This window comes from Zonotrichia albicollis, chromosome Z, assembly GCF_047830755.1.
Source record: "Zonotrichia albicollis isolate bZonAlb1 chromosome Z, bZonAlb1.hap1, whole genome shotgun sequence".
NCBI classification, from domain to species: Eukaryota; Metazoa; Chordata; class Aves; order Passeriformes; family Passerellidae; genus Zonotrichia; species Zonotrichia albicollis.
Genome location: NC_133860.1, coordinates 31,240,055 through 31,255,197, shown reverse-complemented (window position 1 = coordinate 31,255,197; position 15,143 = coordinate 31,240,055). Strand labels below are relative to the sequence as shown.

The 15,143-nt window shown below is 36.1% G+C and overlaps 1 protein-coding gene across 2 annotated transcripts in view; it reads left to right on the top strand.

Annotated features, from left to right (window-relative positions):
* Positions 1 to 15,143, top strand: part of HCN1 (hyperpolarization activated cyclic nucleotide gated potassium channel 1) — a 190,738-nt gene that overhangs the window by 108,494 nt on the left and 67,101 nt on the right. Inside the window, exon 4 of one of the 2 annotated variants that reach the window (XM_005495368.4) lies at positions 14,909 to 15,127. The exons of the other annotated variant lie outside the window; for it this stretch is intronic. Coding sequence (XP_005495425.1) covers positions 14,909 to 15,127 — 219 coding nt within the window. The remainder of the gene's footprint in view (positions 1 to 14,908; positions 15,128 to 15,143) is intronic. 2 annotated transcript variants of the gene reach the window in all.

Here is a 15,143-nt window from a genome sequence, read left to right as displayed (position 1 = left end):
AATCATGACAGTCTCCTGCGAAGTGGAATGGAGCAGAGAGAGATATACACTGTGATGCCTTGTTTAGTAAGACAATATTCCCTGTATTTTTGGGTACTGCTAACATGAGGGAATTGCTTTGAAACAATCTCTTAGAAAGCCAGCAGTTGGCATTTGAATGAGATAAGAAAACAATGCCCATATTCTTCACGAATGACTCATGCTCCCTTTCTAATCCATCACATTCATCATTTTAGTCACTGCGCTTGATCTTTTATATTCGGGAGACGATAAAGTTAGCTTGCAATTGAGGGTAGCACTTTGACAATAGTGCATACAGTCAAAACAGGATTATCTACGTTGTATAGATAGGGAGAGAATTAACATGACTGGTTTTGAACAGCTGTCTACTTAGGAGTGATGTTTTCAGGTGGAGTGCACGCAGACTGCTAGTTCAGTTTTACAAAGAGTAATTGGGTACTGCTCAGGAATAAAGGCAGTGTACCACTCATTTGTCACTCTTTGCAGTAACATGTAATATCCCTCTCCTTATCTCTAATAGTGAAAGACTTAAATTTTTTCTCTTAGATACAGCTAGAAAAGTTATGGCAAACCTAAACTCAGCTAAATGTTGCTAGAACTATGTAGACAGAAGAATATTTGAGGAAGTTTCCTGTCTATTTTAATAGCTTTTTCCGGGTGTTCAGAAATTAAGTTTATCATCCTTGATAAAAGCCTTTGCTGGGAGTAAAATAAAACTAAGATTTGTGCGATAAGAAAATGCAAGAGCTCACTTTGGAAGTGTACATTTTGGAGAATGGGTAGGCATGCTACATTTCCAGTAAGTAAGGACAGATTTGACCCTGGAATTTGTTGGACCTATGCAGATGTCTCTATATGAGCTCTCATAGGCCATGCCACTCACCTAAATGCTGCCTTTCCTTTACCACCATCTCTCTATATGAAACACAGATGCAATACAGACTATTTAAATGTGCTTTTACCTTCTTGTTACTCTCTAACACTGACTATCATGGCTTTACTCTTGCAGCTAGACCGTCCTGCTGCTATATACACTTTTGTGCATATAAAACTTGAGATGAATGAGTTAATTAATTTTTGAGTTATATGAATAAACAAGGATGAGGTTCCCTTACATTTTTGCATTCTGTATCTTGACAAAGAAGCTGTTTATGCAAACATATAAATGCTGAGAGAAAGTGCCTTTAGATTTAATAGTGTATTGCTCCTAAGTAAACATGCTTTGCAGATCAATAAAATATACTAAACCTAAGCCACTCTTGTTGCATTTTTGTGAAGGAAACCCTCCCACACACACAGAGTGACGTGGGGAGCAGAAAGAAGGAATGCGACAGTTTAAATAGAAATAGAACATCTGAGGTAGAAGTTGGGTTTTTTCTAAGCGTGAGCCAGTGCATTCAACCGTTGCAACATGATTTGAGGAAACATAAAGTTGGCATGTGTACAGATAAATAAAAGATGAAGGGTTTCTAGTCTTTAAAAAAAGATTGTTGTTTTTACTCTTTTGCTTTTAAAATCCTTCAGACTTGGTATAAGAAAGTGCTCGCTACTTACCCACACAGTAAATACATAGACATCTGCCCAGAAACTATCTAGAACATACTCTAAAAACTTTCTCATTAATAATTTTAAAGACAAAAAAACGCCATTTAAATGCCATATTCACTTACAGTGGTAACATTGAATGCAAAATCTGAATTAGAAACTAAATATGGTATCAAAACCACACCCAAATGCATTATAACGTGTGTTTCTAATCAATAATGACTCTCAATTTTATTTTAAAAGATAGTAAAAAAAAAGCATGGTACTTTGCTGTTTTGAAGAATAAAAGCTGCCTTGATGTATATCCTCTGATGACCTTCCCTCCACTGAGTGACCTTGTTCTTTTTCGCAGTTTTAACTATAAAGGTTGGATTTGAAAAATACTTTAGTATATTTCATTTTTTAACGCAGATTTTGGGATTTTTGATATAAATTTCAGAAGGAAGAAATAGCCATGTAATCTGAAATTAGATTCAGAGATTAGATTCAAGACCATTTGATACCTAATTTAAAAACAACTTCACTCTGTAGTGTTTACAAAGGAGTTACAAACTGTTTTTATCTCTAACTCAGCTTAAACTTGTCTGCCCTATGTGTTTGGAGGATGCAAATCATGGTTGTTATAAAAACAAATGATTGTTGTTTGTCACTGTTCAGAGTGAGTGCCATGTATGTGCAGAGTGCTGTGGTTTGCTAGATTTATTAAAAGATTCAAACATTGCTGTGGTATTGGTTTCAAGACAAGTTTAACTGAGCCTATCTGAAGTGAGTGGTTCTATTACTTTGATTTGACAAACTAAGTTAAAAAAGGCTATTCTTTCGATTCTACTTAACATTAAATAGATATGCTGTCAATTATCAGATTTTTAAAATCAATCTTGAAATGTAGCAGGTTCCCAGTTAACATAAAAGTTCTAGCTAAGAAAGGTTTCCCCCCATTTGCATGTTAGATAACGCAATTTTTTGGGTAAATATATGCCATTTTCCTTAGAATCTGAGTCCTTTTAGATGTTTCCAGTTTAAAATCCTTCCTAACATTTTACAAGCAAGGTAAATGTCATACTTTCAATAAACAGATTTACAAATATGTGCCCTGAATCCAAGAACTCTTTTTGTCTCACTGCATGCTCTCTGCTGTATAACTTTATCCATATAAGTAAATAATTATGGTGTTTGCATTCTAAGCATTCCTCTGTTCTCATTTGGAATCTTTTTTTGTCTTTCACCTGCTCCTATCTATGGTTTATGATACCATGTCTCTGTAATATGCTTACATTAAATCCAGTGTGCTGGAACAGAATTCACCGAGTCAAATCTGCAGCACCTCTTACAGAGCCCCTCTGACTTTTGTCAGACTGGCAAGGGCAAACTCATGTCCTGATCTGACTGCAAAGTTCAGTTGCTAGAGAAAAAACATGGATCATAAAATAAAACCAGAGCCTGAGAGAAGAGACTGTTCTAGGGAGTTCTATTTTCTCCTCTGGATTGGAGCTAGGAAGAAATGGGGTGTCAAGTCTATCCATGAAAACAGAGGTATGCCCAGTAGGGAAGCTCAGGAAGGTAATGGATGCAGCTTTAGCTGAATAGGATCCTGGGCAGCTTATGGAAAGAGAAATTCTCCCCTGGAGGTGATAAAGAACACCTGCATTAACATTCTACTCTGAATCACCATCTGCAGAAGTCAGATTTTTACTGACTGTGTAGGGAGCCTAGGGAGACCTGCCAACTCACTTAGCTATCAAAGTGAAATACCTGAAGTCAGCTGAAGTGAAATTTTGGGATGCCTTTTTCTCTTAGCGCTGGTTCTCACAAACAAACCTCAGGACAAATGGAGCCACTGGCCATTGCAAACATCCACGTGCAAATAATAAAAAAGTGCAATGCACTTTTCCTGTCCATTGTCCATCGCTGAGGATTGTAGTGTTCCTGCTGTGCGTCCCTCCCTCAAGCATCAGAGCCAGACATCCCATGTCTGGCCTCTCCCCAGGGTTTGTCCTCTGGCCTGGGCTGTCTGCCTCAGCCTTACCTGCTTCTGTCAAAACATTTTATCCTCAGTATCCACTGAAGAACCTGTGTTCCTGTGAACTGCTCATCAGGTGGATGTTTTAGTTCCTCTGCAGGATTATTTTGCAGGTCTTCCTATAATCCATGCATGTAGTTTAACTCTTAATTGCAGCAAGAAAATTTCTTCCTTTTTATGTTGTAGGTGTGAAATTTTCCCATTGGACTTCCAAGCATTTCTAAGTAGTTAAATGGCATTACCATTGTTCTGTGGATGAAACAGTTGTTTCATAAATACTTGCTATGGAACTGTGACAGGGCAAGTTGGCTAAAGAAAAGTTAAACCTTCCACTAAACCAGATTGCTTAAAGCCCCCATTCAACCTGACCTTGATCACTTCAAGACGTGGAGGGACATCCACAGCTTCTCAGGGCAACCTTTTCCAATGTCTCACCATCCTCACAGTAAAGAATTTCTTTATATATATATATCTAATTCTAATCTAAAACCACTGTCTTTCAGTTTAAATACATTTCTCCTTGTCTTATCAATGTGCCTTTGTAAAAAGTTGCTCACCCTCTTTTTCATATGCCCTCTGTTAGTACTGGTAGCCTGCTAAGAGGTCTTCCCAGAGGTGCCCCAGGCTGAACAATTCCAACTCTATCAGCCTTCATCCCTTTGATCATCTTTGTAGGCCTCCTCTGGACTTGCTTAAACAGGTAGAAAGTTGGACAGGGAAACAAGAGCAGTATAAAGACAAACTGAATATGTCCCAGTTAATGGTTGAGCTGTTGGGAGTTCATGCAGGTGGGACCAGCAGAAAGTCTCCCTGCAGTTTCCCTCCCTGTTCTGTTTCCAAGGATGGCAAGGGAAGATGCCCAGGAAAGTACAAACCGCTGTAAGCATGGGGTGGTGATTCTTTCAGTTTTCAGAAATTTGCTGCTGAGGTTCTCAGCTGGTATCCAGGTGTTTAGCAGCTGTCACTATGTGTTTCTTCTAGTAGTCTGCCCAGTCCTTTTTTGCACGACCATGCAAAAATGTTCATATTTGTCCAGAAGCACAGGCATGGTGTCACAGGATCGTGACTCTGATGTGCTGTCACATACTGTCAGTGTCAAGCTGGCCTTGATGGCTGTCCTTGACACTGCACCTCGCTCTGGGGTGGCTGTACCTGAGGAAGCCCAGAGCAACCAAGTGGGCACTGTCTTTTTAGCTGGAACTGGGTGCTGCACATCTCTTGGGTGAATGCTGCAGGATCACTCAGGTGCTCTCTTAACTCCCTCAAGGATGATGAAAGAGGAGCATGTTCCCCCTCCTTCCCCTCAGAGTCCAAAGTTCAAACCCTCAAGGTCATAATATTCTTCTATGATTTAGATTAACCTCCCTCTGCTAGAAGAGGGAAATGAAATTTTTGTGACTCACTAAGCCAGTCTTTTTTCTTATAATGCCTAGACATAATTTTGTGGGTGGTATTTAGGCTGCTAAATTATTTTTATTTATATTATGCTACCTTGAAAGTCTTGCAGACTCTAGTAAGCACCTAGAGTTTTAAGGCATCTGAATTTAAGAAAAGGTCATCAGGAAACTCTGATGTATTCTCAGAAAAAAAAAAGCCTCTGACCTAGATTCAGCCTACTTGGTTTGACACTGAGGTTTGTTCTTTTCATAGAGCCAAAATAGGTTTTCAGCTGCAGAATTATTTTGCTTCCTGCTGTCACTGCCTAATAAAATAATGCACAGCTTTTTGTAGGATGTAGTATTTGATGAAGAATTTGCTTTACCAAAAATGCAGATCAGCCTCTTGAGGGCTCAGATATTTAGTGAGGTAATTTTCTGAAGAACTGTGAACTAACCAGATGCAAGGTAGAGTCTCAAAGGCATTCCTCAAAGATGAGGAAATTTATCGAAAAAATGACAAGAAAAGTACTAGCTAAGGGAAAAAAAAAATATAAAAATGCTTAAAACCAGCACAGATCCTCTGCCTTAAAAAATTCGTTACTTAAATAAAACATGGTAGCATTTATATCCATGGACTAAGCAGAACAGTACTTGAATTAGCCTATATGGTACCAAGAACCACTTTACTAGAGAAAAAACCTGGTTTTTAAATCACTGGATTCAGTAACTCATAAATCCCAATCCTACCCTTATGCTGATTCTCTGTGTCAAAGTAGCATTGGTTCACCTTGATTCATTTTTAAGCAGATTAAAACATATTCAGAGTCTTTGTGAGTAGATCAGTTTATACCGTTTTAATCTGCTGTAACCTTTTTTTTTTTCCCTCTAAGGACACATTCTTAAAAATATTTACAAGGGAAATTAATTTAACTGGAGTATGTCTATACATAAAACAAGGCAGAAGATGTGTCTTGGAAAATGTTTGAACATTTTGAAATGTTTGCAGTGAGAAACCATTGGGATACTATTATTTTGTGCATATCTGTCTATGTACTTTCCAAATTACGTATCAAGTTTGCCTAGATATTTCCTAATGATAGCTTTTTCTGCCACTTGTGAGGTTTGTTGTTTCCTGCCCTTTTTAATGTAGCTTTAAAACCCTTTGATTCAAAGAGAATGGTGACAACACTCAGAAAGCTCAGTGTCCCCTTCCAAAACCATATAATTTCCATTTGTCATCTTATTTACAATTGGATGCTTCACATAATTTGCTGTCTAGTCTGAGTTGTTCACATAGTAGAAAGCTTGAGCTCCTTCTACCAAGTTCCCTTTCCTAAATTGGTTGCAAATATTGTCTGTGATGGTGTTGATTCTTCCTAGCAGTTTTCAGTGAAGCAGTACACTATGGAGTCACGAGTCAGGTTTATGTCACTTCACTCCTTCTCCTGCTTCCCAGAACTGCTCTATATTAAGCCCACATTATCATCTGCCTATTCTTGACTGTCTAGATAGCTACTCTTAAAAATGCAAAGCTTTTCTTGGTGATTGCATTGTAAAAGCATTTCATAAATGGTTTGATTCACTACTTGAGGCTTGTTAAGTAAACTGTTTTACATTATATACAGCTCCTTTCTCCAAATGAAAGGAGCAGAACAAAATGATACGTTGTCTTTAGTGCACACTGAATTCTTACCTCTCCTGAACAGAGCTATTTCATGAACAAATTTGCTCATTAAAAGTGCTTCCTTGCAAGATTTCTGTATTCTCTTATTAGATATGCCATTGTATTGGGTTTTTCTTCTTTTCCTGTAAGAAAATTAATTTTAAGATACATTGTTTGCCCAGAAGAAACCTGTAGATACACTTGTAATCACTTACTGTGACCACATGATACTTATTGTGATTAGAACATATTTTCCCATTTGTAGGCAGTGTATATCTGTTCCAGTCAGGCCCTTGTAAACAATGGCACTTAGTTTATTCTGGGATAAAAAATCATAGTGGTTTGAACATAATCAAAATCTGAGTGCATTATGACAAAGGAAAACAAAAGACAACTGCCTAGATCAGATTTTTAATTTATTTGATAAATTTCAGTGAGGAACTTTGTTCACTGGAGAAGTGTATTAGCAGATAAATCTTCAATATTTTCTGCATCAGGAAAAATAATCAAAATAAAAGGAAAGATCTGCCATGCTACATTGTCTTTCTTTGATGGCTAGTGCCAAAGATGTAGCACCAAAAAATGATAACTAATGGTAACTAATCTGTTTCAGTGCTAAATGTTTGTAAAAACTAATTTTTAAAATATGTTATATAATATTGAAGTTGATTTGAAATCAGGGGAGAAGGAATGCTCTCCAGAAGCAGTAATTTTTGCTAAAGATGATACCTTCTGCTCAGTTTGAAAACACACATACAAAAAAGAAATCATTACTGGGTTGGCAAAGATCTGCCTGACACCCCTCTTAGAGAAGCAGTTCACATCCTGTGGGAGTTCTTTAGGGAACTGAAACACAAATCCTTTAAACATGCCTGTCTCTTTCCTTGCACTCTGATTTTCTTTTCTGGAAGATGGGAAGGAGATGAAGTAACAGGTACAATTTGGAATAATTCTTTCACCAGTATTCATCCCTTAGTTTGTAGCTGACTGGCTGACAAGGGGGTTGTACTGATATTATAGATTAAATACGCCCAGGTCTCTTTTTTATCCTGGAAGTCAGTTGCTTCCACAGCAGGCTTCCATGCAACTGGATTTCCTAGTTACCAAAACAAGGAGGCCTCAGGTCAACCTCTGCTAACTCTCAGGCTGGTTCAGGAGCTGTTCTGGAAGATATTAATTAGCTTGAGCCAAACCTAGTTTTCTGAAAAAGTATTTTCTATAGACAGTCAAATTCTATAATAGGGGAATGTTTTCTAGCACTTTTAAATTTTCTTGTTGGAAAAATATAGTTTGTACTTTTCATATTTTTTGCTTTAAAATTGATAAGAGCTTTCTAACATCTTTGTAAGCTGAAATTCCCTTAAAATTGTTATTAAAATAGTCCTTTGCAATGGAATGTTATTTCTTCAGTCATCTGGGTTCAGTTAAGGGAGCACAATGGTCAGATAAGAGGATGAGTCATAGTGAGATGATTCACAGGCAAAAGAACAGGAGAAGTATTTTTCCCAAAAGATTTAATTTATTATTTTGTAACTTTGTATTTACAGCTGTAAAAACTCACTACTGTATCTCTTAACTATGCACAGATACAAAGAATGAAGAACAATACTGAGCAGTGTATAGGGAATCCTCCCCTATAAAATTGTGAGCATATCTTCTCATCCCTTTGAATGCAATGGACATATTTGTTTGAACATAACACCTCAAATATATGTGAAAGACCAGACTGTGGGCATAAACCAAATATCTGCCCTTCTTCTGCTGTTTATGAATTTTTCACACTTCATTCTGCAATGAAAATTATTCATCTTTACCTCAGAAGGGTGATCACAAGTAGACACTCTGGCTACTTGCTTTTAATGAGGGAGTGTATTAGTGGATAAATGTTCACTATTTTCTGCATCAGGAAAAATAATCAAAATAAAAAGAAAGATCTGCCATGCTACATTGTTTTTGTTTGATGGCTAGTGCCAAAGACATAGCATCAAAAAATGAACAAGCTGTAATGACAGCAAAGTCATGTAACTCCTCTGAACAGAGTAAATATATCATATTTAATCATTGCTCCTCCAAATTTCTTTTCCTGTGGAATGGAATGCCAAACAATTTCTTTTTTTTTTTCCTGCTAGTGCTGCTCCTGAAAGTATATGCTGAGTCACTTACACCATCTGCTATCTGTGCACGTATCAGCTGAGAGAAGTGTTCAGAAGTTTCTGAAGACATCTGCTTATTTCCCTGAGCTTACCGATTCAGGGTTTTTCTGTTTTAAATCATACATACTTGCACACTTCCTAAAATAGGCTCTTCTTCCTTGCACTTCATAAGAATTTTAGAACACTGAGATTTTTAGTCTTCCAAGTCTGATCCCTTGCCTTTGTTTACTAGTTTTAGAAAACAAGATATTCATAGTAGTAATAGCTGTGATAAGATCTAGAGGTTTTACATAGTAATGCATTCACCATTGCATGAGCTTTGAAACAGTAAATACTGGACATCTTTCACATTGGCCTACTTGGTTATTCATTGTCAATTCAAACAACTTCTTTAAAAGCTGAAATGCTGAGATGATATTTAGCTCCAATTTCCTGTCTGAGGTTTCAACTAATACATCGCTCTAAGGTACTGAATGATAGCAGATGCAGAAAATGATGCAGCTTCCTGATGGAAAAGCACGTAAAATGTAAATCTGTATATATGTAGATATACATATGGATAACTGAGGAAATGATAGATTCAATGCATAGGCCCAGTTCTATTGTCGTGTTATTTGCACTTAAGTAGTTGACACAGGAAAAGAATCACATGACCTTTTTTCTAGCTATGTTAGACATAACCTGGTAAAAATTTTGCCAACATGCATCTGTAGGCTTTTCTTAGCCTGCCTTTTTTGATTAGTTAAATTATAAGTAACACTTCAGTTTCTAGAAACAGTTGAAAATAATGACTTGCAAATAAGTAAACAGCTAACTTATATAATGATATATAAAATACAGTTTTTAAATACAGTTTAATTGAATTCCTGATGGAAAAGACTAATTTTTACAGTAAATTTGACCAGCAGTAGCTCAAGTCCCCCCAGAATTTATGCAGATTTTTCCTTAGGGCCACTCTTGTTTTACAGTCTCTGACATCATGCAGGCAAGGATACTTCATGCTTTCTTCCACTTCACTTCATGCTTTCTTCAACTTCTTAAAACCTAACTTTGCATTCATTTTGTGCAATGGCTTCCCATGACAATGCTAAACCCAGAGGGCTTACTTATGGACTTATAGCTGCCTCCATGGTTGCAGGTAAATTTTAGTGCCCAATTTTGATGGGCACTGGGATGAGACTAGTTGTGGAGCTACCTATTATATCCACAGAATAAATATTTTTCAAGTTCCAGCACTGGACAAGCTCATGCCAGCAGCCTAGAAGGAAGGGTTCCTCACCTAGACCAGCTCCAAAGTACAATTGCTGTTGCTTGCAGAGTGCTGTGGGGCCAGTGTTAGACCATTTCTAAAAGTGAAACCATAGGAATCAACTTCTAGAGCTCAGAAATGCTTTCTAATACATTTAAATTTACTGGGATAGAGACTGTCTATGTCCTGTCAACATCTTCCTTCAGATACTCCTTACCTTCAAAAGAACCTGAAGACAGTGGTGAGCATAAAAGAAAGGGGTGTGAGTGATAAGACAAGTTCTTTCAGAGAGGAAGAGCTACTTCCCTACTTCTGCTTCAGTTTTGAAGAGAGAAAGAGGATGAGTTCAAAATCCTTGTAGAAACTATTTCATTTAATAATTAAGCCAGTCTTTACTCCATGATTGCAAAGCACGCCCTTGCAAACTGACAGACTCATTTCTGTGACACCTGCAGTAATTGTGACGAGAAAGAAAAAAGGGACTGAGGAAAAATGAGGAAACCATTACTGTCTGTGCAATAGTCTCATTGGTACAAGATTTCTAAATCAATTTATATCTCAGTGCAAGGATATGGCTGAAAAAAGATAAGCTGTGCTTGAGGGAATGACTACAATATGGGAGTGGAATTGATTTGTCTTATGACAACAAAATTTCCTGATGAAAACCTCCATAGATTATATAGAAAAATAGAAACACTTTTTTAATCCCCTTAGAAAAACAATTTGCCTTTTATTTTTGTCCATTAGAAAGAAATAAATTTATCTCTTTTGAGGTGAAAAGTTAATACATAAAAATATATTTGTAGCAGTCTCATGTGAAATTATGGGAGAAACCATAACATCCTTTGGTGAAGGAAAAGGCTTGGACACAGATTTTTAAGGATCAGAAGTGCGCTGGAATTAATGTATTCCTGTAGATAACTGAGGAGTTAATGTATATAGTTACAGAACTAATTGAAAATGATCAGTCACCATTCCTGTCACAAATGTGAGGATTTTGGAATGTCATCAAGCTAGATTATGTAATCAATCCTTGGATAAACAGCTTTTCTCAAAATTACAGTCTTTAATAGTTTTTCCAAATTAATGTCATTTAATTTAAAACTTTTTAAACTGATTACTGCTAATCTGGAAACAGTGATCAACCCATTGTCAACTAAGAAATTAAATGCCCTTTTTTATTAATTGGTAGGAGATTTTTCCAGCTTTTTCTTGTTGTTGTTTTTGAAGTTTTTTAATCTATACCTTAAAAATAGAATATGGGTATTTGGAAAACATTTAATATGTAATTATAGAAATATTAGTATTTAAGATAGTATTAAAGAAAAGATGCCTGTATAAAACCAGGATTTTCTGTTTCATAGAATGGCCTTTAATTAACTCAGGGATATTATCTGTAAATGTGCTATGCAAAAATTTCATTATGCAAGTGCAAAATTACTTATTATTAAAAAAAATACCAGTGTAGGTCAGCATCAGAGAAATGGTCACACCCTGCTTTTTAACAGCAAAGAGCAGCATATTGGAACAAGGTTTGGAAAATTCCAGCCCCTCACAATGAAGCAAAATTAGTGTTATTCATGCAAAACCCTTAGGTCATACAAGACTAATAGGAAAATAAATAATTATTATTTCATTTTGTAACATTGGTTGTAACATACATGATATACACGATTTGACATTAGAATCAATGTTCTTTTTAAGTGGTTTATATATGGAATAAATCATTGAGCAACACAAGTAGCTGTACAGAAATCTGCACCCTTCACAATGGTATTTGCTGATCAGCATTTTAAAAAATATACCCATGCAAACTAAAAAACCAGTTTTTGCACCTGATTTTACTAAAAGCCCGTCGTTAAAGAAAAGAAACAAAAACACATTGGCAAGCTATTTTTGGCAACAAAATCCTCAGAGAAATCCAAGCTGAATTCAGATGCTTTGTCGGTCTTTTTTTGTAATTCACTTTTTGTGAAAGCCTTTTTACCTGTCTGGGGACCTGCTGCTCTGGACCATCCATTCACAAATGCCTGAAATCTGCCTAGCCTGTAACATGGTCTGTAGTAAGCTACACAGTAAAAGCTGATGCTGTTTGTATTAAAAAATGGCCATTTGAGATGGACATGACCTCCACTCTGGATTCAGTGCAGTCGTGACTGTCTGAGGTGTTGGATCACACTTTGGTGCAGATATATCTATATATGTCTGTATAAACATATATATCTAAAGGGCTGATATATAGTTAAACATATATCATTAACGTTGTTTTTTTTTATTGTAAATTTTTAGTTATTTCTCTTCTGTCATTACAGCTCTCTTATTCCTACTTATTCCCTTCTAGTAGTACTTCTTTAGTACTACTAAAAAAAAATAAATTCAATTTATTTTTCACTCACCCTGCTACCCTAGTTGGTCAGAAATATTCTTTGTATTTTCTTGCATATTGCTACTCCTCTCTTCCATTTTCTTATTCTTTCTTAAAACAGTGGTATTTTACTTAAAATTGTGATTCACAGACCTGAAAAATGTCTCAGTCAAGAAATAAAATCATTGGTGTTCAGCTTAACTCAGAGACTGTGGTGTAAAAATGTAATTTTGTAGAAGGTATTTTAATTGGGACTTATCACACCAAGGATATGATAGCAAATATTCATAGGCAGGATCGAGATTAACTTTTATTTTGGTTAATTAATTATAATAGTTATTCTAATAAACTTAGGAGAAAGATCAACTTTATGGAGCCCTACAAGAACTGAAGGTTTTATCTTACAGCTTTATGAATGCTGTGGCTTTAATTACACTACTTGTAGCCTTGAAAGACCCTGGGTATATTTTATCTAGCATGCAGTTTATTGTTTTCCCAATTTAAACTATATAAAGCACAACTGCTAAAGAATTTGAAACAGGTCTCTTAAAATTTCCTCATTAGTAATTTCTGCACAAGGAGTTTGATGCCAGCTGGAGGGAAAGGTCTTAAAAATAAATAGTGCCTTAATATTTTCAAGTTGCTTTCCTGAGAAATAGGTACTTTGCATTAGAATATCTGCAATGACCCCAACAGCAAGATGTTTCTGTGCTCAGACTGGATTGTTCAGTCCTGAACTGGATATTTTTTGGACAAGGTTCTTCAAGTCACTAATTTTTTGAGTATATTTAAAAGGTCTGAAACAATACTCAGGGTCTGAAAGTCTGAAATAATATTCCTTATTGGTCACTGAAACCTACCTGGCTTCGAGCTATCTAAGACATTTTTTTCTTTTTTCCTTTTTTTTTTGTTTTTGAAGTGTAGACGCTCAAAACCTATTCCTTAGCTGTTTTTATGACACAAAATTTTAACTTGTGAAAAAGCAACAGCTCACAAATCTAAAAAGATTTGACTTGCAACATGAAACAAGTGTTAAGTACAGAGAAACCATTAATTTTTAAATTATTACATTTAGTAAATAAGTACTAGCTGTGTCATCTGCAATACAACAATTGGCAGCTTATCTTCTGTTCTAGTTATTTAGGCTAATAGGGGGTCTAGAAAAAGCATTTTAATAGATGTCAAGCACAAGGATAGTTAGTAACCTTGGCATTCAAATGGCAAGAGAGCAAGCTTGTGGCTCTTTGAGAAATTAGAGCATTTGAGCGCAACTTGTATCAGCAGAAAGACACAAATATTTTTATGTCATACATAAACTTGTATATAACTGCTGGCTGCTGATATGGAAATCTGTGTTAACAAATTTGTTACTTTTGGTTCCTGTATATTACACACTATACTATATAACTGACTAATCTTTTTCCTGTCATCACAGTTTCTCCTTCTTTACTTCTTCATTTTTGAATTTGTTCTCGGTTATTTTTGTGGTAAATACTGTGTTTTCTCACATGTGTGCTGTGTGCCTGCAAGCACTGTTCATCTCCCTGTTTCATTCTTTTGGCTTGGAAAACAGAAAAATCTGACAAGGAGTCCCTGGGCTTTTTGGAATGCATTAAGGTATCTGCTTTTTTGCTAGGAACAGCCCCTTTGACTGTCTTTATGTAAAGGATACTGCCAACATCTTTGCAATTTTAAAAGGTTATGAGCAAGAGGTCATGTCCTTCTAATCTACCAGAGAGGCTGGGAGGGGTAGCTGCACATTAGAAATTCAGGACCTAGGCATCACCTTTTTTTTGAGCTGACTTTCACAGACTTGACTATGAATATAAGTTTGCTATGACGCAGAATAAACAGACTTCTTTTCAATAGAGATTATTTCTCAGTTGATATATTGATAATAATTACCATTATTATTATTACAAATAATAAACACAATAAATAACATTGTATTTATTACTTGTAATAAACACAATATTACAAAAACAACAACAAAAAAATCAGGATAAACAGATATTACAAAAAATAATACTAATTTTTTCTGTCCTTGAAAAGTGGAAGGAATCTAGTAAGCTAAATATGGTTGTGTGTTAAAATTTACAATTCCAAAAAGAAAGAAATAGGGCTTTAGGAGTATGTACACACATATTAAAACAAAATATCACCTTGTTGGGCTTGACAAGTCTGAGTACTCAGCTTTTTCTTATCCATCAGCTGTGGGTTGTAAAATAAAATTGACCTTTAGTCTCCTTGTAATTAGGATAGCACCCACATTTAAGAATGTAATCATGTATTAAAAATAGTCAATTTTATTTCATTTCACTGTGATAAGTATTATCTGTCAGAATCTCTGACACTTTAGTTAATTTAGAAGGAATATCTCTTCTCAAACATAGAGGATACATAGAGGATACTAGTCTTTCAGAGGCAGCAATCTATGATCCCACTAAACAGGTACAAATGTAATTTTTTTTCCAGCAGCTTGCAGGCTCAGTCACTTGTCTCTTTTCTTTCAGAACGATTCCTGGGGAAAGCAGTACTCATATGCACTCTTCAAAGCCATGAGCCACATGCTCTGCATTGGGTACGGGGCCCGCGCCCCCGTCAGCATGTCCGACCTCTGGATAACAATGCTGAGTATGATCGTGGGGGCTACTTGCTATGCCATGTTTGTTGGCCATGCCACTGCCCTCATCCAGTCCCTGGATTCATCACGACGACAATACCAAGAAAAGGTAACTCACTTTCTCA